The sequence below is a fragment of the Carcharhinus amblyrhynchos genome, chromosome 12 (assembly GCF_965287045.1).
Source record: "Carcharhinus amblyrhynchos chromosome 12, sCarAmb.v2.hapA, whole genome shotgun sequence".
In the NCBI taxonomy this organism is placed as follows: Eukaryota; Metazoa; Chordata; class Chondrichthyes; order Carcharhiniformes; family Carcharhinidae; genus Carcharhinus; species Carcharhinus amblyrhynchos.
Genome location: NC_137335.1, coordinates 80,298,626 through 80,321,489, shown reverse-complemented (window position 1 = coordinate 80,321,489; position 22,864 = coordinate 80,298,626). Strand labels below are relative to the sequence as shown.

The window sequence follows — 22,864 nt, the reverse complement described above, 5'->3', positions numbered from 1 at the left end:
ACGGCGACAGGGCCTGGGTGGGATCGTTGTCAGTGCAGGCTTAATGGGCCGAATGGCCTCCTTCTGCACTGTAGGGGCTCTATGATTCTATTTCCAGGGCTAATGGATCTGGAATCCAACTGGAGATCAATTCCAAATAAGGATCACTCTTGATGTGATGAAGAGATAGTCAAGAGGGCGCGTCCAGAAAGAGGTACCCTGCTGAGTTAAGGCACCTGGCACATTGGGACATGGTGCTGGAAACATTTGTTTGTGTGCTCTCTCTGGCCTGAGAGTGTTAAATTTTTACCCGCAGTCCTAAATGGGATGATGCCTCCCTCACTGAGCTGAACATGAATCAGAATGATGTAGAATTTACAACACAGACACAGACCATTCAGCCCAATTGGTCCATATTCCACACAAACCTTCCCCGCTCGCACCAACCTTCAACTGACCATATACGTAGATTCCTCTTTTCCTCGCTCCTGGTGTATTTTTCCCTCTTTCCCTTCATGCCTCTCCACTATTCACATCAGCTATTCCTATGATCGTGAGTTCCACATTCTCCCCACTCCCTGTATAAAGGGGTTGCTCCTTGAATTCCTTCTTGGGTTTAGTAATGACTGTGTGATCCTCTATGGTCCCTAGATTACACTTTCTCTGAGGTCTTGTGGCGCAGTGGGTTAGTGTCCTTGCCTCTGAGCCAGAATTTCTGGGTTCAAGTCCCAACCCAGGACTTGATGGCCAAGGCAGGTGCGTTCATACTGCAGCCAAACAGGTCGAGTGTCAACCTGTAAATCCTTCCAAATACTTCAATGTCTGGCAGGAGGAGCGGGAGAGACCCCTGATCAGCCACGCTTAATGTGGAGTGGTGTCCCTCAAGCCATAAGCCTCTGTCAACAGACGAGCGATTTGTTCTGGGAAATACTAGCTATGGAAATAGAGGGAAGTCTGCTTTAATGCGCCACAAGGTGCGGGAAGATAATTTGAATTGGAAAATCTCTCTGTCTACCCGATCGAGCTCTTCCATAATCTTAATGACCTTTATCAAGTCACTGATTGACATTGTCTTTTCTAGAGCAATTCTTTCCTGATAGCGATAACCTCTCAGTTTTGCTACCAGTTGTCTGGATCTGACTTACTTTCACTCCAATATCCAGTGACCCCTCACTCTGGTGCCTAGGAGCCGGGTGCACCCACTAAACTGAGGTACGAACCAGCCCCGATAGAGTTGGCACGTTGCTCTGCCACCACACTCACCGTCTCCATCAATGTCAACTGAGCAGGCATCGCCCTCCCCGTCCCCATCCGTGTCGATCTGTGCTGGGTTGTGGTCATAGGGACAGTTGTCACAGCGGTCGCCCACATCATCCTTGTCGTAGTCAAACTGCCGGGGATTGTAGAGGAGAGGGCAATTGTCCTGGAAGGAGAAAAAGGTGGAGGGGAGGTCCCCATTTTATCCCCATGGATTTGAGACACACTGGTGCACACATCTCAATAATCGTATCTTTCTCTGGTGGGTGCGAGAAACAAAGAAGAAGGTTCCAGAACTTACCCTCTCGTCATTTATGCCGTCATTGTCATCATCTTTATCGCAAGCGTCACCTACTCCGTCCTTGTCAAAGTCCTCCTGTCCAGAATTGGGCAGATGTGGACAATTATCCTGTTCAGGGGTTAAAAGGAACAGTTACTAGGAAGTCGGAATGTGGTGACTGAATTCACAGACAGAAGTTGCGTGTCAGAAAGAATGGAATCATTTTCATCCAACTGTTGGGAAATAGCCCAAACATTATCTCATTGAGAATTCTCTAAGTTATGAAGTTCTGCAGGCCCGTCTCCTGATTTGCCCAAAATATTCTGGAAAGCCCCACGACAGAGAGAGAGAGAAAAAAGGAACTGCCTTGGGAACCTTCCATTGAAAGAGTTTTCTTTACAAGCCTGGTCTACTTCAGGGAGCTTTTCCAATGCTGGTGACACTTTAATGGGTGGTTACTGCTGTCAATATCTGCAGTTATGACTGAGGAGAGCTTTCGTCCCAGTGCAGAGCCATGGCCCCATCCATCAAGACTCTGGACCCTCAACTTTGATACAATCCATTCACATCCTCCCTTTTCTAAATGGGAAAATGTGACAGTCTATCAATCTCACAGCAATACCGATTCTGTCCATTTGTCAAGGAAATGTGTGAGTTAGCTTTTCTTTTTGACAGTGCAGTTGAATATAAAATCCCTTTCTTCTGACTCTTCCTCCTACAGCTGACAGTCGCCAGACTCCATCCAGCATGCTGATGTTCAAAAGCTTAATGCTGAACAGTCGTAATTGCCCTAAAACCCATTAATGTGAGACTGTTGACAGAGATCCACTGACAAGAGTGTTTTACAAAGAAATCCACTAATGGGAATATAAATATCGCTGTGGCAAGGTCAGCATTTATTGTGGTTGCCCCAGATACAATTGAGTGTCGTTGAAAGTCAACCACATTGCTGTGGCTCTGGAGTCACATGTAGGCCAGGCTGGGTCAGAATGGCAGATTTCCTTCCTTCAAGGACATTAGTGAACCAGATGGGTTTTTACAACAATCGACAGCTTAATGGATCCCAGCCTTTAATGGCCAGATTTTATTTTTAAAATAGAGAAATGTTTATGGCAGAATTCGTAAAAATGTAGCACTGAGGTCATAGTTCTGATGCCTGAGTTGGAACTTGAACTCGGAACATCTGCTCTCCTCCCAGATATTAACAGTGGACATCTACAATGTCAGGATCATTGTCAGTGTGCAATGTGGCTTCAGAGAACAAACAGAACAAAAGAGAACAAAGAACAGCACAGGAACAGGCCCTTCGGCCCTCCAAGCCTGTGCCGATCACGTTGTTGTATCAAGGCCAACTGCCTCTACCCCTCTATTTCCCGTCTGTTCATGTGCCTATCCAGATAAGTCTTAAATGTTGCTAACGTATCTGCCTCAACCACCTCACCTGGCAGCACATTCCAGGCCCCCACCACCCTCTGTGTAAAAACCTTCCCCCTCACACTTCCACCGAAACTTTCCCCCGTAACCCTGAACTTGTGCCCCCTTGTGATTGTTAGTTCTGCCCTGGGGAAAAGCTTCTCACTGTTCACCCTATCTATACCCTTCGTAATTTTATAAACTTCCGTCAGGTCACCCCTCAGCCTCCGTCTTTCCAGGGAGAACAATCCCAGTTTATTAATTTCTCCTCATAGCTTCTACCCTCCATAACAGGCAACATCCTGGTAAACCTTTTCTGTATTCCCTCCAAAGCCTCCATGTCCTCCTGGTGGTGTGGCAACCAGAGAGAGGAACATACAGATTAGACATGATCTGTATGAATGACAGAGCAAACTCAACAGGCCAAATGATCTCTTTCTGCTCCTAAGTCTTATGGTCACACGTAAATTCATTAAACATTCAGAGTGCAACGTTCCCAAGATTAGTTCCTTATTTTAGAAAACTAGGGGAATTAAACTTGCTTAAACGAATTGAAGACTTGTGAGAGAGATGGAGTAAGAGAGATAGAGAAAAGGTGAGAGAAGGAGGGAAGGGGAGAGAATCAATGAGGGATATAAAGAGAGATAGAGAGCACGAGAGAGCCAGCTAGAGAGATGGTAAAGTCAGAAATGGAGGGAAAGAAACAGTGAGTGAGATAGACCAGGATTCTGCCACCTCGCCTGCTCCGATTCCGCGGTGGGCGAGGGTCTGACAATGGAAATCTCCGCTGACCTCGGACAGGAATTCCAGTCTCGCCCAAGTGAGGCTGTAAAATCCTGCTCATGGAGCCAGTTAGAGGGAGTGAGGGAGACAGAGAGAGTGAGATAGACAGAAAAAGAAAAAATGGGAGAGGGAGGGACACACTGGAAGATAGTGGGGAAAAAAGGAGGAAGAGTTGGAAAAAGAGTAAGAGAGATAGGAAAGGAGAGCAAGGGAGAGGAAGAGAGAGAAAGTGAGGGAGATGGTGGTGAGATGTCAAGAAAAAAAGAGTAAGAGAGGTAGAGGGAAAAAGCCAGAGAGGGAGTGAGAGTGAGAGAGTCATAATCATTAACAGGTGGGAAATCGTTTCTTTCAAACTCTTGCTTACACTTTGCTTTTTCTGATCTAACTGCAGGGTGTAAGATTACTGCCTGGAGGGAGATTTGTGAGCCGTCTGTGAGATTCTCCAGCAATGTGACTGAGGTCAAAACTCTCCATTCAAATTGGGAACACATTTAGAACTTCCCAAGATAACAAGAGGGTTGTGGAATTTATTTTCAATTTCTCAAGCTCCAGCACATTTTCTTTTTCTCGAGAAACAAATCAATTGAATGTTTTTTTTAAAGTTTGCGGTCATGAACCACGGACCCAAGAACAGTTTATTCCCTGCTGCCATCGGACTTTTGAATGGACCTACCTCGCACTAAGTTGATCTTTCTCTCCACCCTAGCTATGACTGTAACACTACATTCTGCACTCTCTCCTTTCCTTCTCCATGAACAGTATGCTTTGTCTGTATATCGCGCAAGAAACAATAATTTTCACTGTATACTAATATTAATGGCAATAATAAATCAAATCAAAAAATGTTATGATATTTAGAATTCCACCCAATATTGTTGGGTGTGGATTACACGCAGTGTGCATATACATGCACACCATTGTTTTGTAGTTAATGTCCAACTCCAAGCTTCATCTGTGGATATAATTCCAAAATACACATCAACTATGATACAAATGGTGCAATGTGTGCAGTATCCCATTGTTGTTTATGACCACCTTGGGATTAGGCACTAAATCCATGTTTTTATCTGTTACTGTAATGGAATGTCACAAGACTTTCAGTGTTGGATGGATGCCATTTGGTCTACTTTGGTGTTATGCTCCACACGAACCTCCTCCTGCCATCTTCCTTTGCGTCCATCAACATATCTTCCTATTTCTTTCTCCCTCAAGTCTTTATCCAACATCTCCTTCAACGCATCCATTCTCTGCCCCCAGGCAGAAGTGAGCTTCACATTCTAACCACTCTCCTGAGTTCCTTATTGGGCTCACTCGCGACTATAACTTATACATTTATGATCTTGCCCAGCAGCAAAAACATCTCTGTATCTATCCAATCTAATCACTTCACAAGTTAATGGTCATTTGAGGTCACCCCTTGGTCTTCTGTTTTCTAGTGGAAGCAGCCCAGCCTCTTCACTTTTTTCCTGATAGTTGGAACCTCTCCCTTCTGGCACCATGCCTCCAAATCATTTCTGTACTTTCTCCAGTGTTCCTCGAGGTAATATGGAGGTCAGAACTGAGTGCAGAACTCTTAACATGATCTAACCAAAGCTCTGTATAAACCCAGCACATCCTTTTATTTTTTTCAATTCTCCCCTGCTCCTCACTACACCCCTTGGTTTGCATTTTTATGACCTTGTTAACCTGTCTCGCTGTTTTTATAGTTTGTGAATCAACATTCCTAGGTAAATGATGGTCAGCCTCGGCTAGTGAGTGGGCCACACGGGTGACTCTCCTTCAGCGCAGCGGGCCACAAGATTGAAATGGGGCTTGTTCACTGACTATGACCCCACGATTAAGATTAAACACATTTAATACATGCTGAATATTTCATAACCACTCACAGAAAATGCTTCATCATTTATACATTAATATCTATATATTAATAGAATCCTCATTGACTTCAAATGGTGAAAACCAAAGATATATTGACCCTTTGGACACAGAGAGAACACACGGCTGTCACAGTCAATGTTGTGAGCAATCAGCACGCACCTCACTTGTCCTTGCTTTACGCGCAAATCACTTCCGTCACACTGGTAGGAAAAGAAGTATGTGGACGGAAACCAGCGTAATGTGTGCAGGCTACGATCAACAAAATGTCACATACCCAAGTGGTACATGTACATGAGTCTCATCTGGGATGATAGATCACTGGACCCGCTCAGGGGTCTGCTTTATCAAGGATACGAGTTCCACCTGGTTAGGCAATTGCCTATTACCATGGGAACTCGTATTCCACGAGTTCCACTGGGAGGTCAATCAGGGATTCCCTGTGTAAGTCCTGGGGGTTATCACACCTGGATTAGCCATGACCCTTTTCCCTTACCTTTTGACAGTGGTACGTGGCATTGGCCGTGCAGGTCAGCTGCTCATTAGGCCAGCCGTCCAGGTCAGAATCTTCTCCGCAGACAATGCCGTCCCCAGCATATCCTATCCGACAGTCGCACTTGTACATGGGTTCGCTGAAGAGACCCAGATAGATACACCTGGCGTACCTGTGGCAGTTGTGTGAGCCATCTTTACATGGGTTATGGGGCTCGCACACCTACAGGGGGAAAGTGATGCAGAGTCACAAACTATAGCAACAATTTGCATGTACAGTAATAAACAGCCCTCAGAGCAGAAGAGCAACGTCAGCTGAAACTTTACACAGAATTGTTACAGCATAAAAGGAGGCAATTCAGCCCATCATGTCTCTACTGTCTCTCCAAATAAGCAACTCTCCTGGTTCCATTCTCCCACCTTCTCCTTCACTTCCTTCCTCTTCAGATAGCAATCCAATTCCTTTCTAAATGCTTCAGTTGAACCTGCCTCCACCACCTTCTCAGGCAGTGCATCCCAAACCCAAACCACTCTCTGCAGGGTGGCACAGTGGCACAGTAGTTAGCACCTGCTGCCTTGCACTCCAAGGGCCTGAGTTTGATTCCCGGGTTGGGTCACCGTCACGGTGGGGAGAGTCTGCACGTTCTCCCCGTGTCTGCGTGGGTTTCCTCCGGGTACTCCGGTCTCCTCCCACAGTCCAAAGATGTGCAGATTAGGTTGATTGGCCATGCTAAAGAGACCCTTAGTGTCCCGGGATATGTAGGTCAGGGGGATTAGTCAGGTAAATGTGTGGGTTTGTGGGGATAGGGCCTGGGGTGGGATTGTTGTCTGTGCAGATTCATTGGGCTGAATGGCCTCCTTCTGCACTGTAGGCTTTCTATGATCCTATGAGTGAAAAAGTTTGTCCTCATATAACATTTGCTTCCTCTACGAATTACCTTAAATCTGTGTCCTCTCATGTGTGAGAACAGTTTCTCCCTAACTATTCAGTCCAGAACACTTGTTACTGAAACTCCTGTTACCCAAACTTTTCACCCAGGGCTCAGTAGGACAAATGCAAGAATGTCAAACTTCAAAAAGATCACCATTTATTTACAGGAAAAATGAGTGTTGATTGGTTGGTCGAGGTACTTCCGTGGCGAAAGCAAAGGGGAAATATATCCCCAAGAAGAAAGAAAGAAGAAGGAAAATGGCTGTCCAGGATAGGTAGGTTCCTGGGTTTTAGGATAGAAAGGGATACTCGAGTCCAGGGGAGAGGGGAGGGGTGAGGTAGAGATAGATAGATAGAGGTAGAGAGGTTTACAGGGGTTCCCAGGGAAGATGGCAAGGAAGGCCGGGGGGCGGGGTGAGGGGGGCGGTTGTTGCCCGATACACATAGGACACCCTCCAAATGAGGTGCCCCTTACCCCTTATACTTTTTCTCACTTAATCCCCAAAGACCAGCCTGCCCAGTCTTACCAGCCTGCCCGCGCCAGCCCGTTTATGGTGTGGGCAGTGCAATATACAGGCCGACAGAAATCACACTGTGAGTCCATTTGTTAAGACTAGTCGCGTGGGAACAGTCGCGCACACAGGGGTAAGGCTTGAACACATCCGAGCTGATCCTTTCGGAGGTAACAAATTGAAATAAGTTAACAAATTGAGGGATGAATTGAAAGGCAGCACCTTAAAGGGACACTGCCTCCGTATCCGATTAGCCCGAAGAATGCACAGCTCGCCCTCCATTTTGAGGACTTAGGCGTCCTGCTGGATGCCAGAAAAACGGATCCCGTTTCTAGGCCATATCAATCAACCTGTTAGTGAAACTCGACAGTCTGATGCTACCTGCTCCTCACCTGCTTGTCTGTCTTGGCTGCTTCAATCCCCAGGCCGAAGGGTTGGTTTCCTCGATAGCGCGGTGGGCAGGGCAGGCAGTGAAACCCAGGCTCGGTGTTGACACACCTCTGAACGCCATTCACTTGGTGGCAGATATCAGAGACTTCTTCGCACTGGCAAAACGCAGAAGCAAAGATCAATTTTGACGACAAGGAATCCTTGGCCAACCCCATTAGAATCCAAACCGTGGGGCCAACCCCCCACCACGCCCCCTCCCCACCCCCGCAACTCCGTCTCCTCGTACCTCATCGATGTCCTCGCAGAATGTGCCGTTGCCCCGGTAACCTGAAGGGCAGGGGCCACAATTCCAAGAGCCATCCGAAGAACTGCTGCACTCGACCCCAGCGAAGCAGGGATTGGACAGGCACCCATCTGCCAAGAGATCGAGGTGAAAGCTGGAGTGAGTCGCAGAATGGAATCATACAATCCCCACAGTGCAGAAGGAGGCCATATGGCCCATCGAGTTTGCACCGTCCACAATCCCACCCGGGCCTCGTCCCCGTAACCCTGCCAATCCCCCTGACACTAAGGGCGGAATTTTCTGGTCCCGCCCACCACAGGAATGGTAGCAGACGGACGGGCAGATGGGGGGAGGTGTGGGAACGGACCACGCAAAGGTTTGTTGATTTCGGGTGGGATTTTCTGACCTTGTGGCGAGCGCAGCTGGAAAATCCGCCCCCCCCGCAAGAGTCAACTCAGCATGTTTAATCCACCTAATCTGCCGCTGTGGGACAATCTGGATGGCCATAAAACATTAGATAGGGGTCATGGGTAGAGAGGTGGTGTTGAGATGGCAGCGTGGGCTCGTTGGGCCGAAGGGCCTGTTTCCCAGGCTGATTTTGTTCTTTGTTCTTTGAAACCGGGGCATCCGGAGGAAACCCACAGGGAGAATGCACAGACTCCACACAGACAGTGACCCAAGGCTGGAATTGGACCCGGGTCTCTGGTGCAGTGAGGCAGCCGTGCAAACCACTCTGCCATTGTGCAGTAATCAGGGCTAACAACAGACAGCCTTTTCGTCATTACCATCTCACCAGTTCATCTGCTGAATGATGTCAGAAAGCTGGAAGGCACTGGTTTGTTAGAGAAGGAAACTAAGCCTAGATGTGATTCCAGTCCCACACAAGTATGACTGACCCTCTACTGACCTCAGCTGAGTGAGTCAAGCAAGGAGACCAATGAGGGGATGAACCTTCAAAGGCTTTCAATAAATAAAGTTCAACAGCACAGAAAATTAGCGTTATACATCACAAAAACCAAAACAACATCTCATGTGCTTCCACCTACCTATCGGACAGAGATCATTGTTGCAGATTTTAATGTCCTTGGCGTCCCCCAGACACTTCCTGCCTCCGTACTTGGGCACTGGGTTGTTGCAGTTGCGTTTGCGTTCATGCAGTCCACCGCCACACGTGGCTGTACAGACTGACCATGGCGACCACGGGCTCCAGTGACCATCAACTGCAAAGGAACGCAAGAGTTTGTCAGCCGGACATGGGAAAGGAGTGAGGGAAGCATTTGGAATTAAGGCCTGGTGGGTATTACCTTCAGCTGGCCTCGAATTGTCCTGAATCGTTCCCAAACTTTGCCTCATGAATGTTAGAAATCTGATCAAAATTCTCGGCTTGTCCTTTCTATTCTCAGATATTGACATGGATGTTATTGCCAACGCTATTGTTAAGGAAGCTCACCAACACCTCTACTTTCTCAGAAGTCTAAGGAAACTTGGCATGTCAGCTACGACTCTCACCAACTTGTACAGATGCACCATAGAAAACATTCTTTCTGGTTGTATCACAGCTTGGTATGGCTCCTGCTCTGCCCAAGATCGCAATAAACTACAAAGGGGGTTGTGAATGTAGCCCAATCCATCACACAAACCAGCCTCCCACCCATTAACTCTGTCTTCCCACTGCTTTGGAAAAGCAGCCAGCATAATTAAAGACCCAAGCACTCTGGACATTCTCTCTTCCACCTTCTTCTGTTGGGAAAAAGATACAAAAGTCTGAGGTCATATACCAATTGATTCAAATATAGTTTCTTCCCTGCTACCATCAGACTTTTGAATGGACCTTCTAATATTCAGATGACCTTTCTCTACACCCTAGCTATGACTGTAACACCGCATTCTGCACCCTCTCCTTTCCTTCTCCTCATGTATACTATGAATGGTATGCTTTGTCTGTATAGTGCACAAGAAACAATACTTTTCACTGTATATGAATACTTGTGACAATAATAAACCAAATCAGATCAAATCAGAGCTGCTGTGTGGTTGCAGCATTTTCCAACACCGAATCATAGAACCTTCCGGCAAAGAAGGCCATTTGACCTCATATGATCCTGGCTCTTTGAAAGACCATCTTATTGGTCCCACTCTCCCTGGTCCCTCATACCCTGCAAATGTTTATCCAATTCCCTTCTGAAAGGTACAATTAAATCTGTTTCCATTAACCTCTCAGGTCACTCCAGGCAGGACTTTCCAGTCCTGATACCGTTGGGCCTTGTTGTGGGCGGGATGAGAATATTTGGAAAGTTGTTAGAGCTTTCCAAGTTTTCCCATCCCACCCATCACGATGCCTGTTGGTGCTGGGATCGAACAATGCCAATCATTATAACTCGCTGCATTAAAAACAATTCTTCTCATCACCTCTCCGAATCATCCACTGGTTATCTTCAATCTGTGCCCTCTTGTCTCTGATCCCTCTGCCAGAGCTGTCTCTTTATTCCAAAAGAAGCCTCCAAAATTCTGGACACATATACCAAATGTCCACTTCAACCCTCCCTATTCTGTGCTGAATATCCCAGCTTCCCGGTCTCTCCAGATAACTAGGGTCCTCACCCCAGATACCACTCTGGTAAATCTCCCCTGCACCCTCTCCTGGGTCTTGACCCCACTGTGCCAGGATTGTGACTGCAATGCCCACAGGCTGATTTACACATCATGATGCCAATAGCTAAGAAGGTAACCTCTTGCGTTGTAGGGTTAAGCGCCAGTCCATGGCAGCAAAGATCAGAACAAAAGATTGGCACTTGGGCTCGCAATGCAGCACATTGCATCTACTGGAAGCTACATATGTTAGTACACGGGACCCTATTCTTTGCAGAGAGAAAGAACGTACACACACTGCACCCGTTTCAGTTAAACAAAATATGTGCCAACGATTTGCTGGCTCATTCCTCAGGCCTTGAACAATCAGAGTTAAGCTGTCTGATTTAAATTTCAAACAATGCTTGGCAGTTAATTGTCAATCACATCAACTGGTGCATTCTCCATGGCAACGTCTCTACCAATCAGAATCTATCTGCCAACGAATCAGCACTCTCTTCTCATACAGTATAAATTATTGTTTATACTGGCATTCTTGTGACTTGTCTTGATGAATGTGAGACAAAAAGCTTCAACGCGTCTTTCTCAGCAATACTCGCATTCTGTGCTACCAAACGACTATTTAAAGCCCAATCTGTTAGTTCCCAGCAAATACACAAAGAGGCAGCAGGCAGCTGGAAGCCAGCCAGCCAAGGTGCCGCGCGAGTGAGACTTACTGGGGCACGGAGTCTTCATGCACTGTTTTGTCTCCCTTCCACTCCCTTGGCAATCCTGGCCATCGAGCTGGGGCACGGGTGAGTTGCAGAGACGGATGCGGGTGGTGATGCCGTCACCACAGGTGACCGAGCACGGCGACCAGGGCGACCAGTGACTCCAACCACCATCCTGACGAACTGAGAAGTCAAAGATTCACATCAGCAGAGGGCATCAGACAGGAGGCAACTGAACATTTGGGGTTGATAATGGACAATGGATATTGGCTGATTATTGAGATTCTCCAAGCCTTTCTTTCAAGGACAGAGTAGAGCTGTAACCTTGCCTTGGGCAGAAAGATATATGACAAAACAGCCTCAACTTGAACCTATATCACCTTCATGGATACTCGTTAGAGATGCTGGAACTCCTTCCAGTCCAGAAGAAATCAGGTGGTATTTGTAGTTCAATTTTGAGAATGTCAGGCACTTTGTTGCCCATGTGGCCAATTCCCATCAATGTACCCAGACAAGCTTTCCAACCACGTGGGGAACTCCCATCATGTTCCAACTGCCAAGCTCAGGTAACTGACTCAGCAAGACCAGGAACTGGACATGGGAACTCGTAGCTTCAGTGGGTGAGTTGAACATAAACCTAAGGGTTTGGGCATCACTGATAATGCTGCCATCTGAACTGATGCAAGGCTCTGTTATTTTGTGTTTCCCCCCGGGATATTTCAGAGTGGGGCTTGATTAGGCTGATTGACAGGTAAGGTCCTACAATGGGGATGGGGAGATGGCTAGGCTTTCATACAGAACTGAAGGCAGCCTGGTTTTGGGATCCTTAGAGAGAGATTGCTTTATCTATATCTCTTGCTCTGTCTGAAATGGAGGCTGGAATCTGCCAAGAAATAGGTTGTTTTCTGTGAGATTCTACTGTTTGAGCTTTCCACGGAATTAGAAGACAGGTCACTCGCCAGAAATGTCAAAAGGCTGGAAATCCAGTACCTACACAGGCATCTTTGGATTCTGTGCAAACTGATGCTAAAGAAGGCATTAATATCTATGCGGGGTGGGGGGGGGAATATGGCTAAAGTGGAACAACAGAGATAGCTAGCTGTTAAGAATTATATTTTTTCATGTTTATGTATTTTAAATGGTAAAAGTTACGCAAGTTCTTTTTGTTATATTCTGTGTTCTTAAATAAACTTTATTTGATAAAAGCTTCCTAGTGGCTCACTTGAATCATACCCAGAGTGAAACATCTTATGCTCACCCGAATGCCAAAATCAAATATAAAAGTTAGGGTCTAGGCTAACTTCAAGATACCCGGGAGTTTCTGATCTGGTCCCTAACAATATGTTTACAGTAAATAGATACATATTGAGTTGGTCCTGATAGAAACTAAGGTTAGCCCAAATACAAGATCTGTTATACTGCACTCATTGTCACAGTGGGAATGACTGACTCTCTGAGCGGGATCTCGGACATCCACCGAATGAAACTTACTCCGTTTGTCGCATTCCGCTGGCTGGCAAGATTTAGTCTGGATGGATGGACCCTCACAGCGACTGCTGGTGGGATCACACGACCTTCCCCGCTGTTGTGTCCCAGTGCCGCACGACACAGAGCACTCTGTCCATTCAGACCATGGGGACCAATCATCTTTGCTGTTTGCAACTGGAAAGGGAACACAAACAACTCCTGTGTCAGCAACGACAGAACAGCTCGACGTGATTTTATTATTGAGAAGCTGAGGTGAATGGTCAGTGGTCACAGCGGAAGCCACCCTCTGACCCGAGAAAGGCAGGAATGGGACATCAGGAATTACAGGGGGTGCACAAAGCTCGGTTTGGGTTTGAAGATTGTAGGAGGATAGGCAGGTTGAGGGAGATAGAGTTTTCCTGATTAGATTGGTCAGAGTAGGAGACTGTCCAGTGACTATTCTTGGTAATGGAATCAGGTCGAAGGAAGAGTAACTAAGACAGCACATTGTGATCAAACTGGAGATGAAACAGGAAGCAGAAGGTGTTATTCTAGTTGAGTGTGTGCCAGATCATACAAAGAGAACCATTAGTAACTGGGCCATTCAGCCCCTATTTAGGTGTGTCCAAAACATTTAATATCCATCCCCTTTCTCTCTTAACCTTGATGTGGAGATGCTGACATTGACTGGGGTAAACACAGTAAGAAGTCTCACAACACCAGGTTAAAGTCCAACAGGTTTATTTGGTAGCACAAGTCACTACCTTCACTTGAACCTCCCTCCATCCTTCCTCGTCTATGTCTAACAGCGTAACTCTCTGCTCCCTTCTCCTCCTTGTCCAATTTCCCTTTGAATACATCCAAATTATTCACTTCAACCACTTCCTATGGTAGAGTGTGAATAGGATCCAAACTAGTTGGTGAAGATAAAACCAAGACTTTCTTCATTGAGAGAGTTTCTTGACTTGTTCAGTCTCAGAACTTTCCTTCCACTGAACCCAGTGTCCCAACAATCCCCTACTTAGGTGTGTCCAAAACATTTAATACCCATCCCCTGTCTCTCTCTTAACCTTGATGTGGAGATGCTGGCATTGACTGGGTAATCACAGTAAGAAATCCAACAGTGTTATTGGGTAGCACGAGCCACTAGCTACCAAATAAACCTGTTGGACTTTAACCTGCTGTGTGTGAGACCTCTTACTGTGTTTACCCTAGTCCAGCGGCGGCACCTCCAAATCATCTCCTAACTTCAACAGTGTACTTGACAAGACATTGGCCGGAATTTTACCACCTCGACAGCCACAGAATTGGAGAGGGTGAGGGATGAACAATGGAACTGTCTGTTGACCTCGGGTGGGATTGTAGGGTTTCGGGATGAGTGAGGCCGTAAAATCCCACCCATTAACTGCGATGTTCCATTTCCTCACTACTCTCAGATGAAGAAGTTTCTTCTGGACACTTGACTGGATTTCTGGGTGACCATTTCAATGGTGGTCGCTAGTTACGACCTCCCCAATAAGAGGAAACATATTTTCCAAATCTGGTCTATCAAAGACTTTCATTGCTTTAAAGTAGGTCACCCCTCAGCACTCTCTTTTCAAGAGAAAAAGAAACAGTTTATCGGCTTCTGAAATAGTCAACAATTCGGTCTCCAGCTTAAGGTAAGGCTTCCAATCTTTCCTCCTCTGTTTAAAGTTTGAAGTTTCGCATGAGCACTGAAATTGTTCTCTTTCAAGTCAGAGTTTGAAAGGGTCAAAACTGCTCTCCAATCCATATATTTATGATGATGATTAATGGGTGGTGGGTCCCTCCAATAAGGATTGGAGACACGAATCAGCCTGTGCGCTAATGAGCCGGATTGTATAGTCTCAGAGTTCTTTCTAAAATGTTTCAATCTAACCAGCTATGTCACCCTGTTAAGCAAGAACTCATTAATTATACATGTTGACAGGATTTGGGCTCTCTACATGTTATGAACCACAATGCCTCAGTAATAGCATGGGCCGGTCAGGCAGCCAAGTGCTTTGTAAGGTCTTGACATGTCCTACACTGCGTCCAACTTTAGTTGTAATCCTGACCCATGGCTGAATTGAAATAACTGAGCTCGATGCACATTCTTGTGTAACACCGGGGGAGTGCCGCAGGGTTGGAGGCACCGTCTTTCACCTGAGACATCATAGAACATAGAACATTACAGCACAGTACAGGCCCTTCAGCCCTCCATGTTGCACCGACCTGTAAAACCAATCTAAAGCACATCTCACCTACACTATTCCAATGTCATCCATATATATCCAATGACCATTTAAATGCCCTTAATGTTGGTGAGTCCAGTACTGTTGCAGGTAGGGCATTCCACACCCTTACTACTCTCTGAGTAAAGAACGTACCTGTGACATCTGTCCTATGTCTATCACTCCTCAATTTAAAGCTATGTCCCCTCGTGCTAGCCATCTCCATCCGAGGAAAAAGGCTCTCACAGTCCATCCTATCTAATCCTCTGATCATCTTACATGCACCTCTTAACCTTCTTCTCTCTAATGAAAACAGCCTCAAGTCCCTCAGCCTTTCCTCATAAAACCTTCCCACCATACCAGGCAACATCCTGGTAAATCTCCTCTGCACCCTTTCCAATGCTTCCATATCCTTCCTGTAATGTGGTGACCAGAACTGTACACAATACTCCAAGTGCAGCCGCACCAGAGTTTTGTACAGCTGCAACATGACCTCATGGCTCCGAAACTCAATCCCTCAGCCAATAAAAGCCAACACATCGTCCACCTTCTTAACAACCCTATCAACCTGGGTGGCAACTTTCAGGGATCTATACACATGGACACCGAGATCTCTCTACTCATCCACATCACCAAGTATCTTCCCATTAGCAAAATACTCTGTATTCCTGTTACTCCTTCCAAAGTGAATCACCTCACATTTTTCCGCATTAAACTCCATTTGCCACCTCTCAGCCCAGCTCTGTAGCTTATCTATGTCCCTCTGTAACATGCAACATCCTTCCACACTGTCCACAACTCCACCGACTTTAGTGTCATCCGCAAATTTACTAATCCATCCTTCTACATCCTCATCCAGGTCATTTATAAAAATGACAAACAGCAGTGGCCCCAAAACAGATCCTTGTGGTACACCACTAGTAACCTAACTCCAGGATGAACATTTCCCATCAACCACTACCCTCTGTCTTCTTGCAGCTAGCCAATTTCTGATCCAAACCACGATGATCAATCCCATGCCTCCATATCTTCTGCAGTAGCTTTCCATGGTGAACCTTGTCAAACGCTTTACTGAAATCCATATACATCACGTCAACTGCTTTACCCTTATCCACTTCTTTGGTCACCTTCTCAAAGAACTCAGTGAGTTTTGTGAGGCATGATCTACCCTTCACAAAACCGTGTTGAGTATCTCTAATCAAATTATTCCTTTCTAGATGATTATAAATCCTATCTCTTACAATCCTTTCCAAAACTTTGCCCACAACAGGAGTAAGGCTCACTGGTCTATAATTACCAGGGTTGTCTCTATTCCCCTTTTTGAACAAGGTGATAACATTTGCTATTCTCTAGTCTTCTGGCACTATTCCTGTAGATAATGACGACATAAAGCTCCTCCCTAGCCTCCCAGAGAATCAAATTGAGGCCCGACCTATCCTCTCAGCTGGAAATAAAATATCCCAGGGTGCTAAACCAAGGAAGAGCAAGGGGAGTGTCCTAGCCTAAATTTGTCTTCAACCATCATCACCAAAACAGAACATCTGGTCATTGTCTCAGTAATGTTTGTGGGAGACTTGCTGTTACATCACCAATGCTACACTTCAAACCTATCTCCTTGGATGTGAAAGGTCATCTTGGGTTTGTGAACAGTTTATTTTTCAATGTTATGGAGGGCACTTTGTGTTTGTAGAGGCTGTCCACTCTTTTATCGTGCTCTAGCCTTTCAATTTCCAATCACCTGCCAACCCCACCCCAGCAATATTTCTTCCATTCTTTCTCTAAATGTGGGTATTGCTGTCTAGGCCAGGAATTTATTGCCCTTCCCTCACTACGCCTTGAGAAGAGCCGACTTCTTGAACCTGCTGCAGTCCCTGTGATGTAGGTACACCCACACTGTTAGCGGGGAGTTCCAGGATTTTGACAATATATTTCCAAGTCAGGATGGTGAGTGGTGTGGAGGGGAACTTGCAGGTGGTGATGTTTCCATGTATCTGCTGGCCTTGTCCTACTAAATTTTAGAGGTTTGGAAGGTGCTGTCGAAAGAGCTTTGGCAAGTTGGTACAGTGCATTCTGTAGTTGGTACACACAGCTGCCCCTGAGCACTGGTGATGGACTCTCGAAGGCGGGGATAGGGTCCTGATGAAGCGGACTGCTTTGTCCTGGATGGTGTCAAGGTTTTTGAATGTTGTTGGAGCTGCACCCGTCCAGGCAAATGGGGAATATTCCATCACAGTGCCGACTTGTAAACTGGTGGACTGACTCTGGGGAGTCAGGATGTGAGTTACCTACTACAGAATTCCCAGCTACGAGGTCCACAGCCCAGGCGCTGATATATCCATATTCAAAGGTGTCTCCCAGGCATTTTAAATTCCGCAAGCTACTAATACTGACAGGTTCTGATGTTTTAATGCAGCATTCACTCACCAGTGCTAAAAACTGCTCTTCTGAAATCATATAAACCTTACAGGGCAAACTAGCCAGTCAGAAGCACAGGACCACACAGGACAATTGCCTGGGATTCGCAGGTTGTAAGTGATCATTGGACACTCCCCCTGTTCTCAGATTACTAAACAAACCTATCAGAGTGATTCATAAAATCATAGAATCCCTACAGTGCAGAAGGAGGCCATTCAGCCCATTGAGTCTGCACTGGCAACAATCCCACCCAGGTCCTACCTTGTAACCCCACATATTTACCCTGCTAATCCCCTGACACTAAGGGGCAATTTAGCATGGCCAATCCACCTAGCCTGCACACCTTTGGACTGTGGGAGGACACCCACCCAGTCAATATGCAAACTCCACACAGACAGTCACCCGAGGCTAGAATTGAACCGGGGTCCCTGGCGCTGTGAGGCAGCAGTGCTGACCACTGTGCCACCGGCCTCCAGTGGCCCAACTCTTGGCTGCCGCAGCCTATCCTGTTTTCTGGACTCACCATGGGGACAGCCCTGGCCATCCCAAATCGATGTCTGAAAATGTATCAGGTGGAATCAGAAAGCAATGGAGGGGCGGCAAAAAGGGCTTTTGGGGAAAAGATGCCACTAAAGGATGTGCAATCTCAAACTAAGGAGACAGGAAGCTTCTCTCTTTCCCAGCCTTTCTGTTTCTCTATTCGATGCTCCATTTCATTCTTTATTCAGGCTCCTCTCCCCATCTTCTCTCCGAGTTCCTTCCAGCTGTTTCCTGTCTGGGTCTATGTGATTCATGAGTTGATGAAACACAGGGAAGGCTGCAGGCGTAACCAACTCTCCCTGGCCCTGGGCCTGGCTCAAATACAGTCCTTAGAAATTCGAAACCTCTCAGACTGCCAACGCAGCAACATTTTCCACCGATCCCGAATGAACTCCACTGACTCCCCCCCCCACTTCAAAAAACAACTACCCCGCCTCCCCCCTTCACCCCACCCAACACTTTTCATCGCTGCAATGGAAACAAACTCCCACTAAAGACTTCAAAATTGATAACAAGAGCATAATCAGGACAAGGGCAGAATAACATTTCTCAGGATGTACACGTGCTGTAATTTGGCACATGCACTTTTAATGCAATAAATGTCAAAGTTAAAATTTCTAGGGGCCTCACAGAGTGGGGGAAGTTCTAGCACAGATCAATGATCAGATCATCTCTTTTAATGATGGTGATTGGGGGATGAGTATTGATCAGGACACTGCGGGGTGTGGGGTGGGGGAGTGAACACACATGCTGTTTGATCCCGTTGCCACGGGATTTGCTCTGTCCACCCTGCCAGTGCGGAGGATTTAAGGACATACCTCGCAAGGTCACCCCACTTGGGGAGGGGGGGGGCTCTTTGGTAAGAATGCACGGGCAGTTTCCTCCTCCTCCTGCCCCCAACTCCACCACCCCCCCCAATCCCCCACACAACCCACCCACCGCACCCCCCCACCTCCCCCCCCCCCTCCTTACCCCAGGCCAAGGCCGTTACTTTGGTTTCCCCCTTGTTGAGACAAGGCAACACAGCTTGAAAGTGCAAATCTTTTTTGAGTGCGTACTTACGGAGACAGGAGGGACAGCAATCCCCTTCGATGAACGAGGGATTGGCACATGAGACAGGTTGGCAGGTAATCCGGTGACAGATGATGCTGAAATCCTGTCGGGGGGTGAAGGGGTCGGGGGAGGAGAAAATGAGAACGTCCTTCAGTCAATGGAAGTTTGAGAAATACTTCAATACCAAATGTGATTCTCTGAACATTGTTATTCCAAGGCTTTGAATGGTGTTGGAGACCACCATTCACCGGCTGTGGAACCACAGGGTAGGTTTTAACACAGTTCTGCATTTTGTGCCGTTACTTGAGCACAGCACTTCATGTTTCCATCTGATCTTAACTCAATCCAACTCCCCGCCTCCTATCAACCCCTGTGTGCTCACTGACCTAATATTGGACTCGATTTTAAGAACATAAGAAATAGGAGCAGGAGTAGGCCATCTAGCCCTTCGAGCCTGCCCCGCCATTCAATAAGATCATGGCTGATCTGAAGTGGATCAGTTCCACTTTCCTGCTTTCTCCCCATAACCCTTAATTCCCCTTGTCTATCAGAAACCTATCTACCCGTGACTTAAATATATTTAGCGAGATAGCCTCCACCTCTTCAACGGGCAGAGAATTCCAGAGATTCACCACCCTTTGAGTGAAGAAGTTCCTCCTCAACTCGATCTAAACTGCCCCCCCTTCTCTTGAGGCTGTGCCCTCTAGTCCTGCTATCCTTTCTAAGCAGGAAGAATCTCTCTACCTCTATCCTATCCATCCCTTTCATTATCTTATATGTTTCTATAAGATCCCCCCTCATCCTTCTAAACTCCAATTAGTTTAAATTCCTATTATGGTTTAAATCCCCTCACGACCTCAGATAAAAGTAAAAAGCAAAAAAGCAACATGGGCAGCACGATGGTTAGCATTGCTGCCTCACGGTGCCAAGGACGTCAGTTCTCTACACCCTATCTGTGACTGCAACACTACATTCTGCACCTTCTCCTCTCCTTCTCCCCTATATACTCGATGTTAGAATATATTCTATGTTAGGGACAGCATGGTGGCACAGTGCTTAGCGCTGCTGTCTCAGCGCCGGGGACCTGGATTCAATTCCCGGCTTGGGTCACTGTCTGTGCGGAGTCTGCACGTTATCTCCACGTTTGTGTGGATTTCCTCCAAGTGCTCCAGTTTCCTCCCACAGTCCTGAAGACGCGCTGGTTTGGTGCATTGGCCATGCTAAATTCTCCCTTGGTGTATCTGAACAGGTACCCAGAGGAAACTCACTCAAACATTGTGGGGGAGCATGCAGACTCTGCATGGACACTGACCCCAAGCTGGGAATCGAACCCACGTCCATGACACTGTGCTACCGTGCCGCCTTTTAATGACTGTCTATCAATCTCTCCACTCCAATTACCTTCTCTGTCCATTAAACTGTCCCACCCCAAAGTACAAAACCTCATATTCTGGTTTCCTGCGCTCGCTCAGAATCTCTCCTCAAATTACCGCCAGATTTTCAGAGCCAGCAGGGAATAAGATCATTTTCCTGATGTTTTATTGCAGTTGTTTGAGTATTATTTTCCTTGGTCTCAGATTTAGCCCTGCTGAGATCTGCTACGTATTATCTGTTTCTTTGAAAGAGTTTTTTGCGGTGTTGGAATGAGACACATTAAAAATTGTAAAGCTTCCTCCATTCTCAAACATATGTTCCCAAATATGTGTGACTGACAGTCTGGGGAATTGGAATGTTTCACTAAGTTACCCAAAGAGGAATCAGACTCGGTGAATTTGGTGTTTCTCTTGGGACCCAAATATTTGCCCTAATTTATGCCCATCTTTCAGGCTAAGTAGACTGGCAATGCGTGGTGAGAATGGTCTAATGTCTCTTATGTGCCCAGGTAGCAGTTCCAAAGGCGTGGCGTTCAGCCTGAATATTGAGACCACCAATAACTGAAAAAAGAGACATGCTGTCAAAGCTTTTCATCTTGCACTCATTAGGACAAATGCAAGAATATCAAATTTTGAGGGAAAATTTGATCTTTTTGTGAACCTCATCCCTTGAGTGCAAGACAAAAAGCTTCAACAGTGTCAAAACCTTCTTTGGCAGGACTCAAGTTCTGGACTGTCGAGAAACTGTTTATACAATTAAAAATCTCCAGGTTGGACACCTGATCATAGAATAGTGACAGTATCATCAGGTCAGGGGTGAAGACTGGTGTGATACAAATCAAATAGACTGAATCTCAGCTTAATGTGGGCAGCAAAATTGATTTAGATTTCTGCCTGTTTGAAAGAGCTACCCAATTAATCCCACTTCCTCCTAGAATCATAGAATCCCTACAGTGCAGAAGGACACCACTTGGCCAACTGAGACCCTACCCACCCAGACCCTATTCCTGTAACCCGTGTATTTACCCTGCTAATCGGCCTGACACTAAGGGACAATTTAGCACAGCTAACGCGCCTAACCCGCACATTTTTGGACAGTGGGAGGAAACCGGAGCACCCGGAGGAAACCCACGCAGACACGGGGAGAACGTGCAAACTCCACACAAACAGTGACCCAAGCCGGGAATCGAACCCAGGTCCCTGGCGCTGTGCAGCAGCAGTGCTAACCACTGTGCTACCGTGCCGCCCCAAATTATTTCCCCCTGTAGCCCTGCACATTAGACACAGGGAGAGGACAGTGGAGCTGAAGGGGCCATGCCACAGGATGACACTGCACTCAAGGCTCTGTCCGATGAAGGCTCAGAGAGAGGACAGAAGCCCAGTGGACGAGGAATCCATTACAGAGTTGGTTTACTTTGCTCTCTGGATGAGCCACTTCTGGGAATATGGAGGGAAAAAAATATGATTGGGGTTATTTGCAATTGGTGATGGCAAACAGCAACATGAACCCTTAGGGCCTAATGTCAGCGCTCTTCCATGTGCTTGCTGTTCCGTCACACAGGGGACATTTTAAAATAGAAAAACAACACCAGTTTCCCACTTGCGAAGAGATTACACAGAGAGAGAGAAATATGAAAATAAATTTTCTTATGTAGTGAGTTGCTCAGGTCTGAAACTCTCTGAAAGGTGGGTAGAAGCAGGTTCAAGAGTAACTGTTAAAAGGGAGTTTGAGTTTGGTAACGCAAGACCACAAAATTTATCAATTAGCAGAACAGCAATAACAGCGATACCTAGGAAAACAGGAGCACTGGTAAAACAGTTAGACCTGAAACACCCCCAAAACCTGAACGTGCTCAGAACCCTCAGCAGATGCCAGTAAAATAATTACATGGGAGAAAAGGCTTAAAGAACACTTTGTATTCAAAATGGCACGATTAAGCATTGAGAAATGCTTTAAAAGGAAAAATGCGCAGGGCTATATGGGAAAATAATTTACGGCGGCACAGTGGTTAGCACTGCTGCCTCACAGCACCAGGGACCCAGGTTCAATTCCAGCCTCGGCTCACTGTCTGTGTGGAGTCTGCGTGGGTTTCCTCCATGTGCTCCGGTTTGCTCCCACAGTACAAACATTTGCGGGTTAGGTTGATTGGCCATGCTAAATTGACCTTAGTGTCAGGGAGATTAGCAAGATAAACATGTGGGGTTACGGGAATAGCCTGGGTGAGATTGTGGTCAGCGCAGACTCAATGGGCTGAATGGCCTCCTTCTGCATTGTAGGGATTCTATGA

The 22,864-nt window shown here is 46.5% G+C and overlaps 1 protein-coding gene across 1 annotated transcript in view; it reads right to left on the bottom strand.

Moving 5' to 3' along the window:
- Positions 1-22,864, bottom strand: part of LOC145351145 (thrombospondin-2-like) — a 65,273-nt gene that overhangs the window by 13,580 nt on the left and 28,829 nt on the right. Inside the window, exons 7-15 of the mRNA XM_080200813.1 lie at positions 19,213-19,306; positions 12,986-13,156; positions 11,501-11,677; positions 9,242-9,415; positions 8,199-8,326; positions 7,915-8,067; positions 6,084-6,302; positions 1,538-1,645; positions 1,243-1,402 (exon numbers count right to left, since the gene is read on the bottom strand). Of these exons, the coding sequence (XP_080056939.1) occupies positions 1,243-1,402; positions 1,538-1,645; positions 6,084-6,302; positions 7,915-8,067; positions 8,199-8,326; positions 9,242-9,415; positions 11,501-11,677; positions 12,986-13,156; positions 19,213-19,306 (1,384 nt within the window). The remainder of the gene's footprint in view (positions 1-1,242; positions 1,403-1,537; positions 1,646-6,083; positions 6,303-7,914; positions 8,068-8,198; positions 8,327-9,241; positions 9,416-11,500; positions 11,678-12,985; positions 13,157-19,212; positions 19,307-22,864) is intronic.